General features: G+C 33.9%; 1 protein-coding gene across 2 annotated transcripts in view; it reads left to right on the plus strand.

Moving 5' to 3' along the window:
- The window catches only part of LOC106471594 (protein RFT1 homolog), a 31,275-nt gene that overhangs the window by 8,503 nt on the left and 8,413 nt on the right, over positions 1–14,359 (plus strand). For both annotated transcript variants that reach the window (XM_013932242.2, XM_022400061.1), the window contains exons 6-9: positions 3,601–3,738; positions 7,984–8,062; positions 12,061–12,111; positions 13,556–13,686. In XM_013932242.2, the coding sequence (XP_013787696.1) occupies positions 3,601–3,738; positions 7,984–8,062; positions 12,061–12,111; positions 13,556–13,686 (399 nt within the window). The remainder of the gene's footprint in view (positions 1–3,600; positions 3,739–7,983; positions 8,063–12,060; positions 12,112–13,555; positions 13,687–14,359) is intronic.

A 14,359-nucleotide genomic window follows, 5' to 3' on the forward strand; every position in this document is an offset into this window, starting at 1 on the left:
ATTTCAGGACCAGAAGGGGCCTGAAAGGTAACCAGAGGCAGTCAGAAACTGTAATTTTCTATTTGCCCGCTTGCAAAAACAAGGCTGCAAAGAAAGTAAGTTTTAAGATTTTTGAGTGCTTTGATAAAATAATGAGTAGCTTAATGTTGTTGAAGCATGTGAGACTGATTCACAAGCATGGTTGGTGAATAAGGTGAACAAAAAAGTTGATACCTCATAATAAATATCAGGAGCTGGAGCCAGGAAACAGGAAGTTTGTTGAAAGAAAGAGAGGTTGATACTGAAACTGAAGAAGGTTGCTCACTGTATATGAAGGCTTGAATATAAAAGGTGGCTGTTGATGTTGATGAAGCAGGCTGCAGGTGTGAAGATTGAAGGAACCAAGACCGTACCAAGGATATCTAGTTCAAAGTTAATAATAACAGTAATAATTAGGATCTGAAGCAATTGGTTAATTAATTCTTGATAAGGGATGAATACATCTAAAACTAGCAAAGATAGTAACATTTAAATGGACTTTGATTTATTAAAATTGATCGTAAAATATTAAATAGCTTTGGTTGAATTAATACATAAAAATGAAATTTAAATTTTTAATAGAGAATATGAAGTGGAGTGGTACTTCTCAGGGTGGGGATCTTAAGACCCAATGAAAATACTTTTGCTGTGGGAGAAAAACAGGAGTACCCCAAGAACATCCACTTTCACTGGTCAGGCGTCGAATATTCTACTTGATCAGTGCCTGAATTGTTAAGGGTTAATTGAAGATTACGAAGCTTTTTCCTGCTTTTAGTAATTTTCATGAGAAAAAAGTTATATAGCTTGGGATTTGGATGGATTGAGGGCTACAAGCCACTTGTTACACCAATATGATACTGCATTGAGTGATATTTGGACCTTAAATGTTGCATATTGAAATGCAAGTGTATGATTTAAGGAAGGGAACGGAATATCATTGTCAAAATCGGCTTTGAATGTGAAGGCCTGGAGGTTGCATTATTGATCTTAACTTTAGCTGCTGTGTTGGTAAGAAAGCTGGATATCAAGTGTACAATAGGGATGGGTATGTGACTATCAATTAGTCTATAGCGAAGTCCATTGTGCCATACTGAATCAAAGGCTTTTTGGACATCTAGAAAGGTAGCTATGGTTGTATGCTTTCTGTTGAAACCAAGATAAATGGTTTTGGTAAGTCTAATGAGGTGGTCAGTGGTTTGTCTACATTTTTTTGCCTGAATTTTGTATGTTGTTAATAATATTGTTGGTTTCTAGGTAAGCATTTAACCAACCAGTTCATGATTAATTTCTTCATCAACTTACCAAGGGTGTTTAGCAAGCTAATGGATCTGTAGCTGTTGGGATTAGTTATTATTTTTCTTTGGGTTTACCTTAAGAATAGTTGATTTCCAAATAGATAATATCCTGATAGTAATGATAAAATATAAATTGTTACTTAGTGGGTTATGATTTTGTTGGATAGGTTTCCAGGATTCAGTCATTATTTCCATCCTCTCCTGGGGGATTTGCATTTTATTTTCGTAAGGTTAATTTTGATTTCTGCTAAAGTATAGGGGGGTATACAAATTGTTAGGACCAGAAATTTGTGATGTAGAAACCAGGAAGTTTGGTGAAAAAAAAAGTGTTGATTATTAAAAATGTGTTGATTTACATTGTTGAAATCTTGTATGTTAAACTAGGTGAAATTTGGGGTTACAAAGGTACTTTCAAAATATTGGGCAAAAGTTTAGACTGTTTGTTATTGATAGTGGCAGTGTTGTTGTTATTATATTGAATTTTATTTATAGTGTTGTTTTATTTGTTGTTTGAGATAGATTTAAATTTCCACCAGAATTTGAAAGGGTCGGGTTAGGATTTATCTAGAGATAGGCAGAAGTTTTTCCAGTTATCATGTTGTTATTGTAATATAAGTTTCTTGGCACTAATGAGTGATTTAAGAGTAATGTCATGGGTTCATATGAAGTTGTGTCTGAGTCATCAGAATGTAATTATTAATTCATTAATTTTGGGAGTAAGTTTCCAGGACTTGTTGCTTTGCTAAGGATTGTTTCTTTGATGGCTTGGGTTATGGCATTGATTATGTCAGATTATGGATTTTGGTTTTGTTGTTCACGGCTGCAATGTGCCTTGTTTAAAGGCTAGGCAGTTCAGGACTCTGTGACTTGTGAAATTGACACATCTGAGCATCTGGGAAACATTCTAAATAGTGAACATGAATGAAAAAGGAAATACACCTGTGGAAAGAAATGTTACTGCCCTATTGATGATGGGCTACCATGCGTTAGAAGTGCTTTATGCAAAGTAGGAATTCCATGCATAAAGCTTGGAGAGTCTAGTCTCATTTGGAAGCTTGCAAACCTTGAAAATATTTAAGTTGGATGGAAATATGGTTTTCAGTTCCTGCAGGTAGTCTTGGGTGTTTTATCTACCACGAACCAAGCAAAAAGCAACATAAGTGCATTGATATTTGGTGAGGGTGCTCTGCTTCACCCTTAAATGCCATGATAATTTTAAGTAGTGGCATGGATTTGGGCTGCTTTAAGCTGCATTTACATCCAGGAGTAGCACTTTTTCTTCATTTTGTTGAAACAAAGACTTGTTGCTGCTTGTTACCTGGTAATTATGGAAAAGATAGCTGACCTCATAGCATGCTGTATGGTTGCATACTACTTTTGGTGCACTGCCTGACTTTATATTTTTCAAGGATTTTCTAAGTGATTTATCTATTGGCATTTATCACTTCAAACAGGTGGTCCTATACTGAGGGACATCTCTCAGACACTGCCAGTTACATCATCCTGTTTTATCATAGGATGGCAACAATATGCTATGGATCACATGTCAAAAGTCTATTCCCTATACATCTCCTATAATGTAGCATCAGATAGTCACACAATGTGTGGCTGTACAAACATTCAAGATTTAAATATATTAAAAATAGAAATAATTCTGAAGCATTGTTATTATTTACCACTCCAAGCAAAATATATCACATTAAGAAATTTACTAAATGTTACCTAATAAAACAAGTTTGGGTTTCAATGAATATTTGTACAAAAGTGATATCAGATACAATAAATTGCTTGTGATATTTTACATCCTTACCCTGTTATGATTCATAGAATGGCAACTACAAGCAATTAGAGTATTTTTCTCATATTAATTACTTTTCAAATAGTTACAGAAAAAATGCAATAGATTTGTTAACAAGTCAAATAACATATAACTCATATGGTTATAAGATTTGTGCCATCATATTTCATCATGGCACCCTATACAACAGAATGATTAGGTGAAACATCAGCATGTGTTGCTTATGCAATAACAAACTTTGACTTCATCTAATCTGACCAACACCTCCAATGAACCTACATAGTTGTCCTTTAGTCGTGCCCATCGTTCTCACCATCACAATCCTAGCCTTATTTAGCTGCATTATGTGGTTTTGGTGTTGGTGAAATATACGACTTATGAAACAGATCCAACTAGAGCAAAGCATTATATTGCTAAACAACACTGACAGTACTATAAGTTGACATCGTAGTTTATTTTTTAGCTCATTACTTTCCTTTTCTTTTCTAGCTGTTATCATCTATTGTTTATGTGTTCTCATATTACATCTACTTCATGTATCACTTTTCTGTATCACGAACTCAACACATTATAGTATTTCCTTTCACCAGTGTGAAGGATATGCTTCCAAGAAGAATTAAGGATAAGGTAATGAGGTAAATTTTTCATTTCAGCCATTTTTTGAGTATTGTTTATCAGTAATCAGAATTATAATCTTATACATTCCTGGTTTTATTCTAACTTACAGACAGGAAAGTTAATTTAAAAGTTGCCTAACATTTTACTGGTTAACACTTATGGGTATTGCCATACAATAATGTATTGTTTTGGTTTCTTGTATCCAAAATACCACTTGTAACTTTAAAAATGGATTGCAAGATGAAAAAAAAAAGTTTTAAAGACAATGCAATAAAGTCCTAAGATTATACTATTTCACTCAAAAGGAATTATAGATCTATCTAGTATTGCTTGTGAAATCAGCCAATGAGATATCACCAAACTTAAAATCAGATTTAAGAAATTTCTGAAGCAGTAGGAAGACATTAAAAGCACAGTGTCTTTTGATTATTATTGGAAATGATTTAAAGAAAATAGCAAAAACTATGAAAAAGTAGCTACTTTTGGTATTACTTCAGCTCACATACATAGCTATTCTCGTTCAGTGCTGTCCTCTATTTGCAAAAATTATTTCGCATGCCACAAGCCTTTCACTTCCATGCACCCTCTCAATTCACATGGTTTAACTGATTCTCACATGCAAATTATTATGTGAGAAACCTCTACCAATAGTAGTGTGACACACCCACATTGACTCATGTGACTCCTTCTGTGTTGTTCTACCTAACTAAGTTAAATCCAGACAAGAGGAAGAAAGTGAATTAAAGTACACTGGACTGCCAGAAGTGCCAGGGTGTTAACAGGGGAAGGAAATGGTAATGTGGGGGAGATGTTAAACCTCCAATGCATATAGTTGAAGAGGGAAGGAGGAAAGTTAAGAGGAGAAGCCAAAGGAACCCTACCATGGGTCGTGCAGCATCTCCTGAAAAGATGGCAAATGTGCCAGACCCAAAGGGAGAAGTGGTTCCATAAAAGCCACATCCCCCAATGAGTTAGAACCTTGCTGGCAGTAAGAAAATTAACCATAATGGTGTGGATAACAGAAAGCTTCAATGAATGCATTCGAGGAGGAGAATAAATTGTTCTGACGTAGGTGGGTGTGTAAAAAGACACTCCCCAAATAGACGATTGTTAGATAGGTAACAGGAAATCCATCTGATAGAAGATATAACCTCCAAAGTGCTAAGTTAGAATTCAGAATTCATAATGAATGACTAAATACAACTGTGTTGGCAGAAAGAAATAAAAAGTATACAAATTTTGTAATAAAGTATTAAGTTCTATAACTGGGTAGAAATATAAAATAATTCCACTTCAGAATAAGTTACAAATATCACTATTGTATAATAAATAGTAAACTTGTTGAGAGAAATTGCTACAAAGATAAAAAAAAAGCATCGAAGAGACCATAAACTACACGTCTGCGAAACGAGAAGTGCGAGTTTAAAAAGGGAGCTCTACTGTCTACCACAATGGGAATAAGAACGAATGTTCCCTTGGTGATTGAAATAAGCCACCACCATCAAATAGTCAGAATGAAACATTTCCAGAACAAAAAGAACATATGAAGCTGAAACAGCCAAGAAAACCAGATCTCTGCTGGCCAGAAAGGATCAATCAGAAAGACCTGACCCAGAGCAACATGGATGATCAAAATCACCTCGAGAAGACCGACAGAATAAGAAAACTAAAATTGGATCTAATCCTGTCTGAATGTATTGACAGTGAGAGTGAGTGGATGATAAACACGAGACCAAACACAAATGAGGTAACTTGGAATCAAGAAATGAGTCAAATGCTTTTAATGGAGGAGTACCCCACAAGAGGCAGAACCACTGAAAATTTGAGGACTGAGAGGCCACTCCTTGGGAGAAAGTGTGTCAAGACTGAGGATGAAGCCATCTGGAACAGGACACACCAGGAGATGTTATGTCAAATGTGTTTGATTTTACTAACCTCCACTTTGGGGGCTTGTGGAATATTCTTTTTGTCAGTTTGTTTCTTTTCTTCTTCCACCTTTATTCTTGGTTGGTTCTAGAAGATTTTCTCTTTTCCATACATGCTCTGGTTGCTTCATTGCTTTTAAGGCTTTTTCCCATTGACTCCATTTCGAACAGTTTCAATCTATTGCACCACCTCTCTGTTTGTGATGTTTTCCCCTTCCTCCCTTACCATTGGGTTTGGCTTATGATTCAGTAGGCCTTTCATTCCTTGTCTCCTTCTTCCTGTAATCAATTCTTGGTTTCTTCATTCCGATCAGGCACCTTACCTTTTACCTGCCTCTCAACCCCATCTTCCATCGGAGGTAATTCATCTGACGAGCACTGGGACTACACCTCATATGTTCATCTCCAATTATCTACTTTGGGTAGCTGTTTCTTTCTCATCCAGGTACCTTCTCCCGATATCACCAACCTTTGCTCTTTGGTGAGGACTGTAACTGCGTAAGTTTTCTTTCCATTTGTTATATATATATTATTTTTCAGGGACCTGTCCCAAGTTTTGACCAGGATCCAACTCTGGCGAGCAGTGCCTGTCCAGGCATACTTTGATCACTAAGAATTGTACTGAAACTTGCACCGTAAAGCCATATTGACTTCATTTTCATAATTTCCATAGCCACAAAATGCACATTGTTCTTTAAAATCACATGAACTAGAAATGGAGTGTTCCACAAGATTACTCATAGGTTGTTCCTCGTGGTATATTTGCTTTATAAATATGCCTATTCTGGACCATACTAACCCATGGGCTTTGTGGGGAAAGCAGGAGGGGATTGCTATCCACCTGCCATTCTTTAGATTGAATAAATAGAACTTAGTCTGCTTTTCAAAATAAGGTTTCGTGGTCACCCATTACACTGTCTCCCTGTTTCTTCCATTGAATTGAGAGAGTCCTTACTACTTTCCAGTTCCACGCTGCTGGGGTGGTGGACCATGGAGGTATTCTCCTGAATGAGAGGTATACAATATAAACCATCAAGATTCCATTCAGTTGAGAGTAGGGCAGTGGTGTTCTGCTGGTTCAGATGACAAGATGTCCTCCAAATGGATGATCCATCTCTACACAGGTTTGTCCATAGGGATGTTGCAGCTTTGGGGTGCACCATCATAATAAGTGGGATCCCACATGGATGTCAGTTCCTGGAAGTTGAGTTTTGGATTTAGAGCTGAACCAATCAGTATCATGTCCCCACATGCCACATGTGTAGTGCGATTGGGATCCCCCTCCCATGGATGTCGGTTCCCTGAGGTTGAGTTTTGGATTGTAATTGACTTGCAGATGGTCTGATCCTCATCCTCTCCCAGCATAGATGACGGTCGCATGTGGTTGAATTTTGGATGCACTTGATCTGTGTACGGTACATCTCTCCCTAGCCACTTACCACCTTAGGGCACATCAGGGAGATTGAAATTCTAATATATTGTGGTTAGGATCAATGTCCAACCATTTTCTCTCTCATTGGGTGATGCTCCTCATAATTTTCTGCACGGATCTGTCACACCTTTTACATATATGGGTGAAGTGTATACCTCTTATTAGAGGGTGTGCTTTGAACTCTTTTGAAGGATGCTTCTACTTTGTCCCTTGCACTGGTTGCTCCACCTATTCAATGTGGGATTCTAGCTAAGTATGTGAGCGGAAGTTATAATTTTCCTGTATTGAAAATGTATTTCCGACTGGTAATTACTTCCACTCACACTTCCCTCCCTTCCTCTCCACTGTCAACTGGTGCTTACATTTCTGCCTAAACTAAAAAAGATAGTTATGTAGAATAACATAGAGGGAGTCACGTGGGTGTGTGGCACTACTAATGGTGGTGGTTTGTCACATGATATTTTGCACGTGAGAATCAGTTAAACCTTGTGAATTAAGGAATGCATAGGAATGAAAGGCTCGTGGCATGCAAAAATATTTTTGCAAATAGAGGGCAGCACTATATATATGAGCTGAAGTAAGTATCTGTAGGAAATACATTTTCAGTGTAGGAAAATTATAAATTTGGAAGTAATGTATGTATATATAGGTGTCTCTGTGTGTGTATATATATATAATCTGTGGGTTTGTTTAAGGTGATGGACAATGAAGAATAAAATTCAACTGAATGTTTTATTAACTGATGCTAAACATTCGATTTTAGAAATGCACATTCTCACTTAACTGTTTAGTTGAATTATTGATTTAAATTTTCCTAAATCAAAATAAAGTTTATAATGTGCATTAGTATATTTTATCTGTAACTACAGTAACAGAAATTTACTGCTCAATCCCTAGCCTTTCCTTGATTGGACGTTAGCCAACCTTACTTGGAGTTTTCTAAAACAAACAGTAATGAAGCAGTTTCTCACAGAAGGTACATCAAAAATCAAATTTCTAACCATCTATAACTTATTTTAAGTATTTTTGGGATGACCTTTTATATAATTTGGAATTCAAATGGTAGAACAGTTTGAGGAAAATGAAATATTATATGTAATGAGACAATATTTTTATTGTATTGGCCTGAGCAGCAGTTAAAACTGTGAAAGCACTACCCCTATGTTATTAATTATTAACTTATGATGTCAGGAAAACAAGTAGTGTCAAGAAGTCTTAATATAAGATGATAAAAACCCTATAACCCAAGTGCTTTAGAACAGACCTTTCTTCAGGGGCAAACATTTTATTAATTATTAATAAACTGAAAGTTCAGGCAACACGTGATCGACTTCCTTTTATATATTTTTACTAATTCCCACAAAATGTAATCATCTTTAGAACTGAAAAAACAATTTTTGGGACAAATCATCTTAAGACAGGTTGCTCTTAACCTCTAGGTTGAGCATCTTTTTATACTTTTGAAAATATGTTGAATATTGAAGGTTAAATATATTTTTTATAGTATTACTAGATCTTGTGAAACATTATTTTAAGCTTTTGGTATTTTGGTTAACTTTTGTGACAAATTATGAAGGTACATGGTTCATAATTTTTAAATTTTTTCAAACTTGTAAATCAGATGTCACAGAACAAAACATATTATTAGAGCTTTAGTAACAAACTAAATGTAAGGATAGATGATATCAATCCTTCAAAAACAGTGCAAACAAGATAGTAGGGATGGCATTTGCATCATCCCTACATAAAAGCACAGGCACACAGTGTAATAGAATGTTAACAGACAAAAAATAGGATACATTAAACTCAATTGTGATTGAATAGTTATATATAGATATTGCTCTATGCTAATTTCCTATATGATCTTACCTCTATCACACAAAGCTATCTTGTTTTTCTTTCTGCTCTCTAAGCATTGCCGAAAAAATTTTCATGCTCAGCGTACCAGTCTATGTGCCACTATTGAACATGTACATAGCATGTGACTACTCTCCACCATTAGTATTGCACCACTTATATTGGTGCAGCTAGCTCCCTCTGCTATTCCCATTCAGTCCTCACTTTCTCGAATGGCACAGTATTATATAGACGTGTGTTTTTTTGCATGTAGCTCCCATTTATGATTATTATTCTTTGCCATTTCAAGTCATTTTTTTTTGTATTTATTTCTTGTTACTGAATTATTAGAGATCTTAGCTTGAATTTTCAATTCACTGTATCAACTATGGAAATTCCTGTTGCAGTCAAAAATGCTATGGCATGACTTCTCAGGAATCTGGTTCAACTTTATATGCAGAGAATGTACAGGCTTTAATTTGCAAGGAGCAAAAAAGAACCAGTCTATGTGGAATCCTCTTTGTAATACCGGGTTCGTGTTCAGGATGACACAGTCCTGTTTCTAAGGTTGTGGGCAGTAGAGGTCCCTCTTCTAGTTAATTCCAGTTGTGAAGAATTGTAAGTCGACAGATATAACAGTATGGTTCTGTGAAGAATTTTAAGTGGAACTATATAACAGTATGGTTCTGAGAATAATTATATGTTAACAGATATAACAGTATGGTTCTGTGAAGAATTGTAAGTGGACAGATAAAACAGATTGATTCTGTGAAGAATTGTAAGTGGACATATAAAACAGATTGGTTCTGTGAAGAATTGTAAGGGGACAGATATAACAGTATGGTTCTGTGAAGAATTTTAAGTAGAACGATATAACAGTATCGTTCTGAGAACAATTGTAAGTGGAGTGAGATAACAGTATGGTTCTGAGAACAATTGTAAGTGGAGTGAGATAACATTATGGTTCTTAGCAGAATTGTAAGTGGAAAGATATAACAGTATGGTTCTGTGAAGAATTGTAAGGTGACAGATATAACAGTATGGTTCTGTGAAGAATTTTAAGTGGAACTATATAACAGTATGGTTCTGAGAATAATTATATGTGGAACTATATAACAGTATGGTTCTGAGAATAATTTTAAGTGGAACTATATAACAGTATGGTTCTGAGAATAATTATATGTGGAACTATATAACAGTATGGTTCTGAGAATAATTATATGTTGACAGATATAACAGTATGGTTCTGTGAAGAATTGTAAGTGGAACTATATAACAGTATGGTTCTGAGAATAATTATATGTGGAACTATATAACAGTATGGTTCTGAGAATAATTAGATGTTGACAGATATAACAGTATGGTTCTGAGAATAATTATATGTGGAACTATATAACAGTATGGTTCTGAGAATAATTAGATGTTGACAGATATAACAGCATGGTTCTGTGAAGAAATGTAAGAGGACAGATATAACAGAATATTTGTGTGAAGAATTGTTCAGGTTGTTGTACTTCTTGCTCCTACAGTGGTTTTGGGATTTTGTCCAGTTTCGGGCCAACTGCTACTGGTAATTCTGGTTGCTTGACGTATGACACACTGTTTAATTTTTGTGAGAAAGCAAACTTCAAGGGGGTAATGATAACATTGTTTACACTAGAATTATGATTTTTTTATATTACTATTTGTTATTAATTGCTTGACACAAATGTTTTGGTTTTTGAGTTAGCATGTAATAAAAAAAGAAGCATAAGAAAGAAGAACAAGAAATTCAAACATTTTGCAATGATATATATACAGACATCCTCAGAACTTGACTCAGTCAATACATAGATATTAATATAGAAGGAAACACTGTATAGTATTGTAAAGTTCTGATGATGTCTTGAGGAGATATGTAAAATACCATTTCAATGAATAAACCGGGCCATCCCTACATAGGCAGTGCTACCTCCTGCCTGATAAGTTTAACCAAAGTTAGACTGAATCTGTTATCAACAGCATTAAAACTGTATTTTTCTAGAGAATTAATCCCATCTTTTTAGTTAGGATTCTTTTTCTTAGTGATTACTTTATAAACTCTTACCTTTGCTGACATGGAGAGGTTATAATTAATTTTATATTTCAAAATTTGGTTCTTCTATTTCTGTTGGCAGAAGTGTGATGACTGGAAACCTAATTCATCATTATTTCTGTGTATGCAGTTAAAAATATAAATACTTGAGGGAACTTAAATTGCCATAATTTTTATATTGTAGATACATTTTATGCAAAATAAAGTTTGAATTGTATATTTTTTCTTTCATATATTATTGCTCCCCAGTGACACAGCAATAAGTCTGCAGACTTATAATGCTAGAAACTGAGTTTTGATACCCATGGTGGGCACAGCACAGATGGCTCTTGTGTAGCTTTGTGCTTAATAACATACAAACAAACAAACCTATATTAATATTTTGTAGCATACTCTTTTATAAATTTTTGTTAAAAAATAAATTCAAGGCAAAAATTTGTAAAAACGTGTGGAAAATTTTATCAGTGTAATCTTCGGTGTTTTTCTTGCATTATACTTGTAACTGATTCCTATGAGTGAGTATGTGTAAAAGTTTTAATTTTTGAGACAAGTTTTGAAGTCCTATTTGAGGTAGTGTTGTGGCCTAGTAGTTGACATGCCAGAAGGTTCTAAAGGTTTGAGCCATGATATGACCCTGAAAAAAATCTGCTCTTTCCTCCTAATTGTGACAGTTAATCCCAATTTGTTTAAGATTAGCACATAGGTGTCAGATGTTGTTGACTGGTTGGCCTCCTGCCTAGCAGGAAAAAATCAGGGATGGTCTCTGACCTGGTCATTTACCTCGTGTGTTGCATAAGGGGCTTGCAGAGTGAAAATATTTTTATTTAATTTGTATTTCATAAGTAACTTACATGAATATTTATTAATTTAAGTATTATTTTCATTTCATGCTAGGCATTACTCTTTCAGTAATAGAGATTCTTTGAAAATTTAAGATATATGTTTAATAACTAAACTTGTTTTGCAGTTGTAGTGTTTCCTTGGGGTTTCATTATGTACATTCTAGTACGTATTTTAGATGCAAAATCTATTTAAAAACTTATAGCATTGTTGTCATGTTTTAGGTGAACGTTATGTGATGACTCTTTTCAATGTTCTCAGTTTTGCAGAACAAGGTAGGATGTAATTTTATTTATTTTATTCAAGAAAATTTTATTTCTGTTACGTATGGCTTTTATTCTTTTTTCTTTTTTATAACTTCTATTGTTTGTTGCTTAGACTTGTACACCTGTAGATTTATTGATTCAGTTTACTATGTAATTCAATGCTTAGACTTATAAAGTGTAGATCAGTTTTTTCAATCATGTAGGTGTGACATGGCCTGGTGGTTAGGGTGCTTGATTTGTAATTTACAGTTTTTTTATTTGAATCCCTGGCACCCAATATACTCACCCTTTCATCTGTGGGGTGTTATAATGTGATGGTCAATCCCACTATTTGTTGGAAAAAGAGTAGCCCAAAAGTTGGCAGTTGGTGGTGTTGACCAGCTGCCTTTCTTCTAGTCTATCATTGCTGAATTAGGGATGGCTAACACAGATATCCCTTGAGTAGCTTTTTGAAAAATTCAAAACAAGCATATTCCATTATTCATTGTTTAGTCTACTTGTAATACCAGTAAACAACTTTGATAACATGTAATATTAAAAGTAAACTTACATTTTTATTGAAATTTTATTTAGTTTTTTATTATTTGATAATTATAATAAAAATAATATAATTTTGATAATTTTTTATTATTTTCTCCATAAGATGGAGAAAAATATATTCTTATGTTTATGATGTGGTAACCAACCTTAGAACCCAAACAGAAAAAAAAGTACACAAGTGTAGCTATAATTAAAAAAGTATATTTTAAATTTGTTTTATATATTATAATCACTGAGTTTTAATGAGACTAGTTATAAATATAATTGATTAAATTTGATAAACAATGTACATTAGGTACCTCTCCTAAGGATCATACCAGTATTCTATCACTGATTTCTTTGAACAGAGCCATAAGTATACATAAGTCTCTGTTATAGTTTTTCAACATATTTAAGTGCTCATGGTGTGGTAAACAAGCTTAATTTAGTCTTCTTTTGGTAATGCTATGGTCTCTTGAGCTGCTTCACTTCAAAAAGACTAGTTTACCAGTTCTTCAGAATGATGATCAAAAGTCAACTTAAGTAAAAAAAAATATTAGCAATATTAATACTAAACAATTGGTGTTAAAGTGAATAAATTTAAGTTAATAAAAATCCTAAACCTAATTCTAATGTGCATTGCTTCAAAACAATTGATAAAAATTAGTTTACCAACTTAAACTAGTTCATACTGAAACATTTGTTGTTCAAGCAGTTGATGATATAAACAGAATTTTGACCACTACTGTGCCTGTTTTATCCCAACTGATCTAATGAGCCCTGGTATTGGGAAAAAGGTATTGTCAACACTAAATATAATGGTATAGTGTGATTGATATATTATTACATTCTTTACTTTCATTCTTAAGTTCTTATAATTTGTAAGAACACCAATAAAAGAAGTGAAATTTACATTGTATTACTATGTTCTTAGGTGTCTATGATGTGGTAAACAACCTTGGTTCTCTTGCTGCTAGATTTATTTTCCAACCTATTGAAGAGAGTGGTTATCTGTTCTTTGCTCAAGTCATAAACAGAGATGTTGCAGTAGAAAAACAGGCAAAGGTGAGACCTTTGTTAAATGATCTGTGATGGTGTAGAAACAAATTGATAGGTTCTTTCTGTAACTGATAATTACTGGAACTTTAATTTTATTTTTCTGTTTTTATACAGGATTATTTTCATTATCTATCATTGAGAATATAATATTTTTATGATTTTTAATTTATTTTTTCAACTTGCAGATAACTCTTGGACTCGTATAATTACTACTCTGTTTTTAAGTAATATTTTCCTCAACTTTATTTATATTAAATAAATTGATAATCAACACAGATGTTTTTAATATATCCTAATAGTATGTTGGCTATGCAGTATTTTAATTTAGTGACCACTTTCCTATTGGAACATCTGATATTTTAATTTTCAGTTATTATAAAGCTAAATTTTAAAATAATTATTTCACTGTCTTGTACAGTGTTTGAAATGGCCAATAAATTAAAATATTAATTTCTATATGCTGCTCAATCCCATGCTACAATTACCTGAAACAGATGAGGCATCAACAGTGTTTATGCAGTTCTACTGTCATAATGGTGTAATAGTTGGTTGCTCACACACAAAAATTATCTTGATCAACTGGGAGCATGATTTATGTTTTGCATATCAAAGGTGCTTGCAAAAATCTATAACAGTGATTGTACTTCGGCATCTGTTAAGATTAATGACTTTACTAGGA

Source organism: Limulus polyphemus, unplaced genomic scaffold (genome assembly GCF_000517525.1).
Source record: "Limulus polyphemus unplaced genomic scaffold, Limulus_polyphemus-2.1.2 Scaffold4, whole genome shotgun sequence".
Classification (NCBI taxonomy): Eukaryota; Metazoa; Arthropoda; class Merostomata; order Xiphosura; family Limulidae; genus Limulus; species Limulus polyphemus.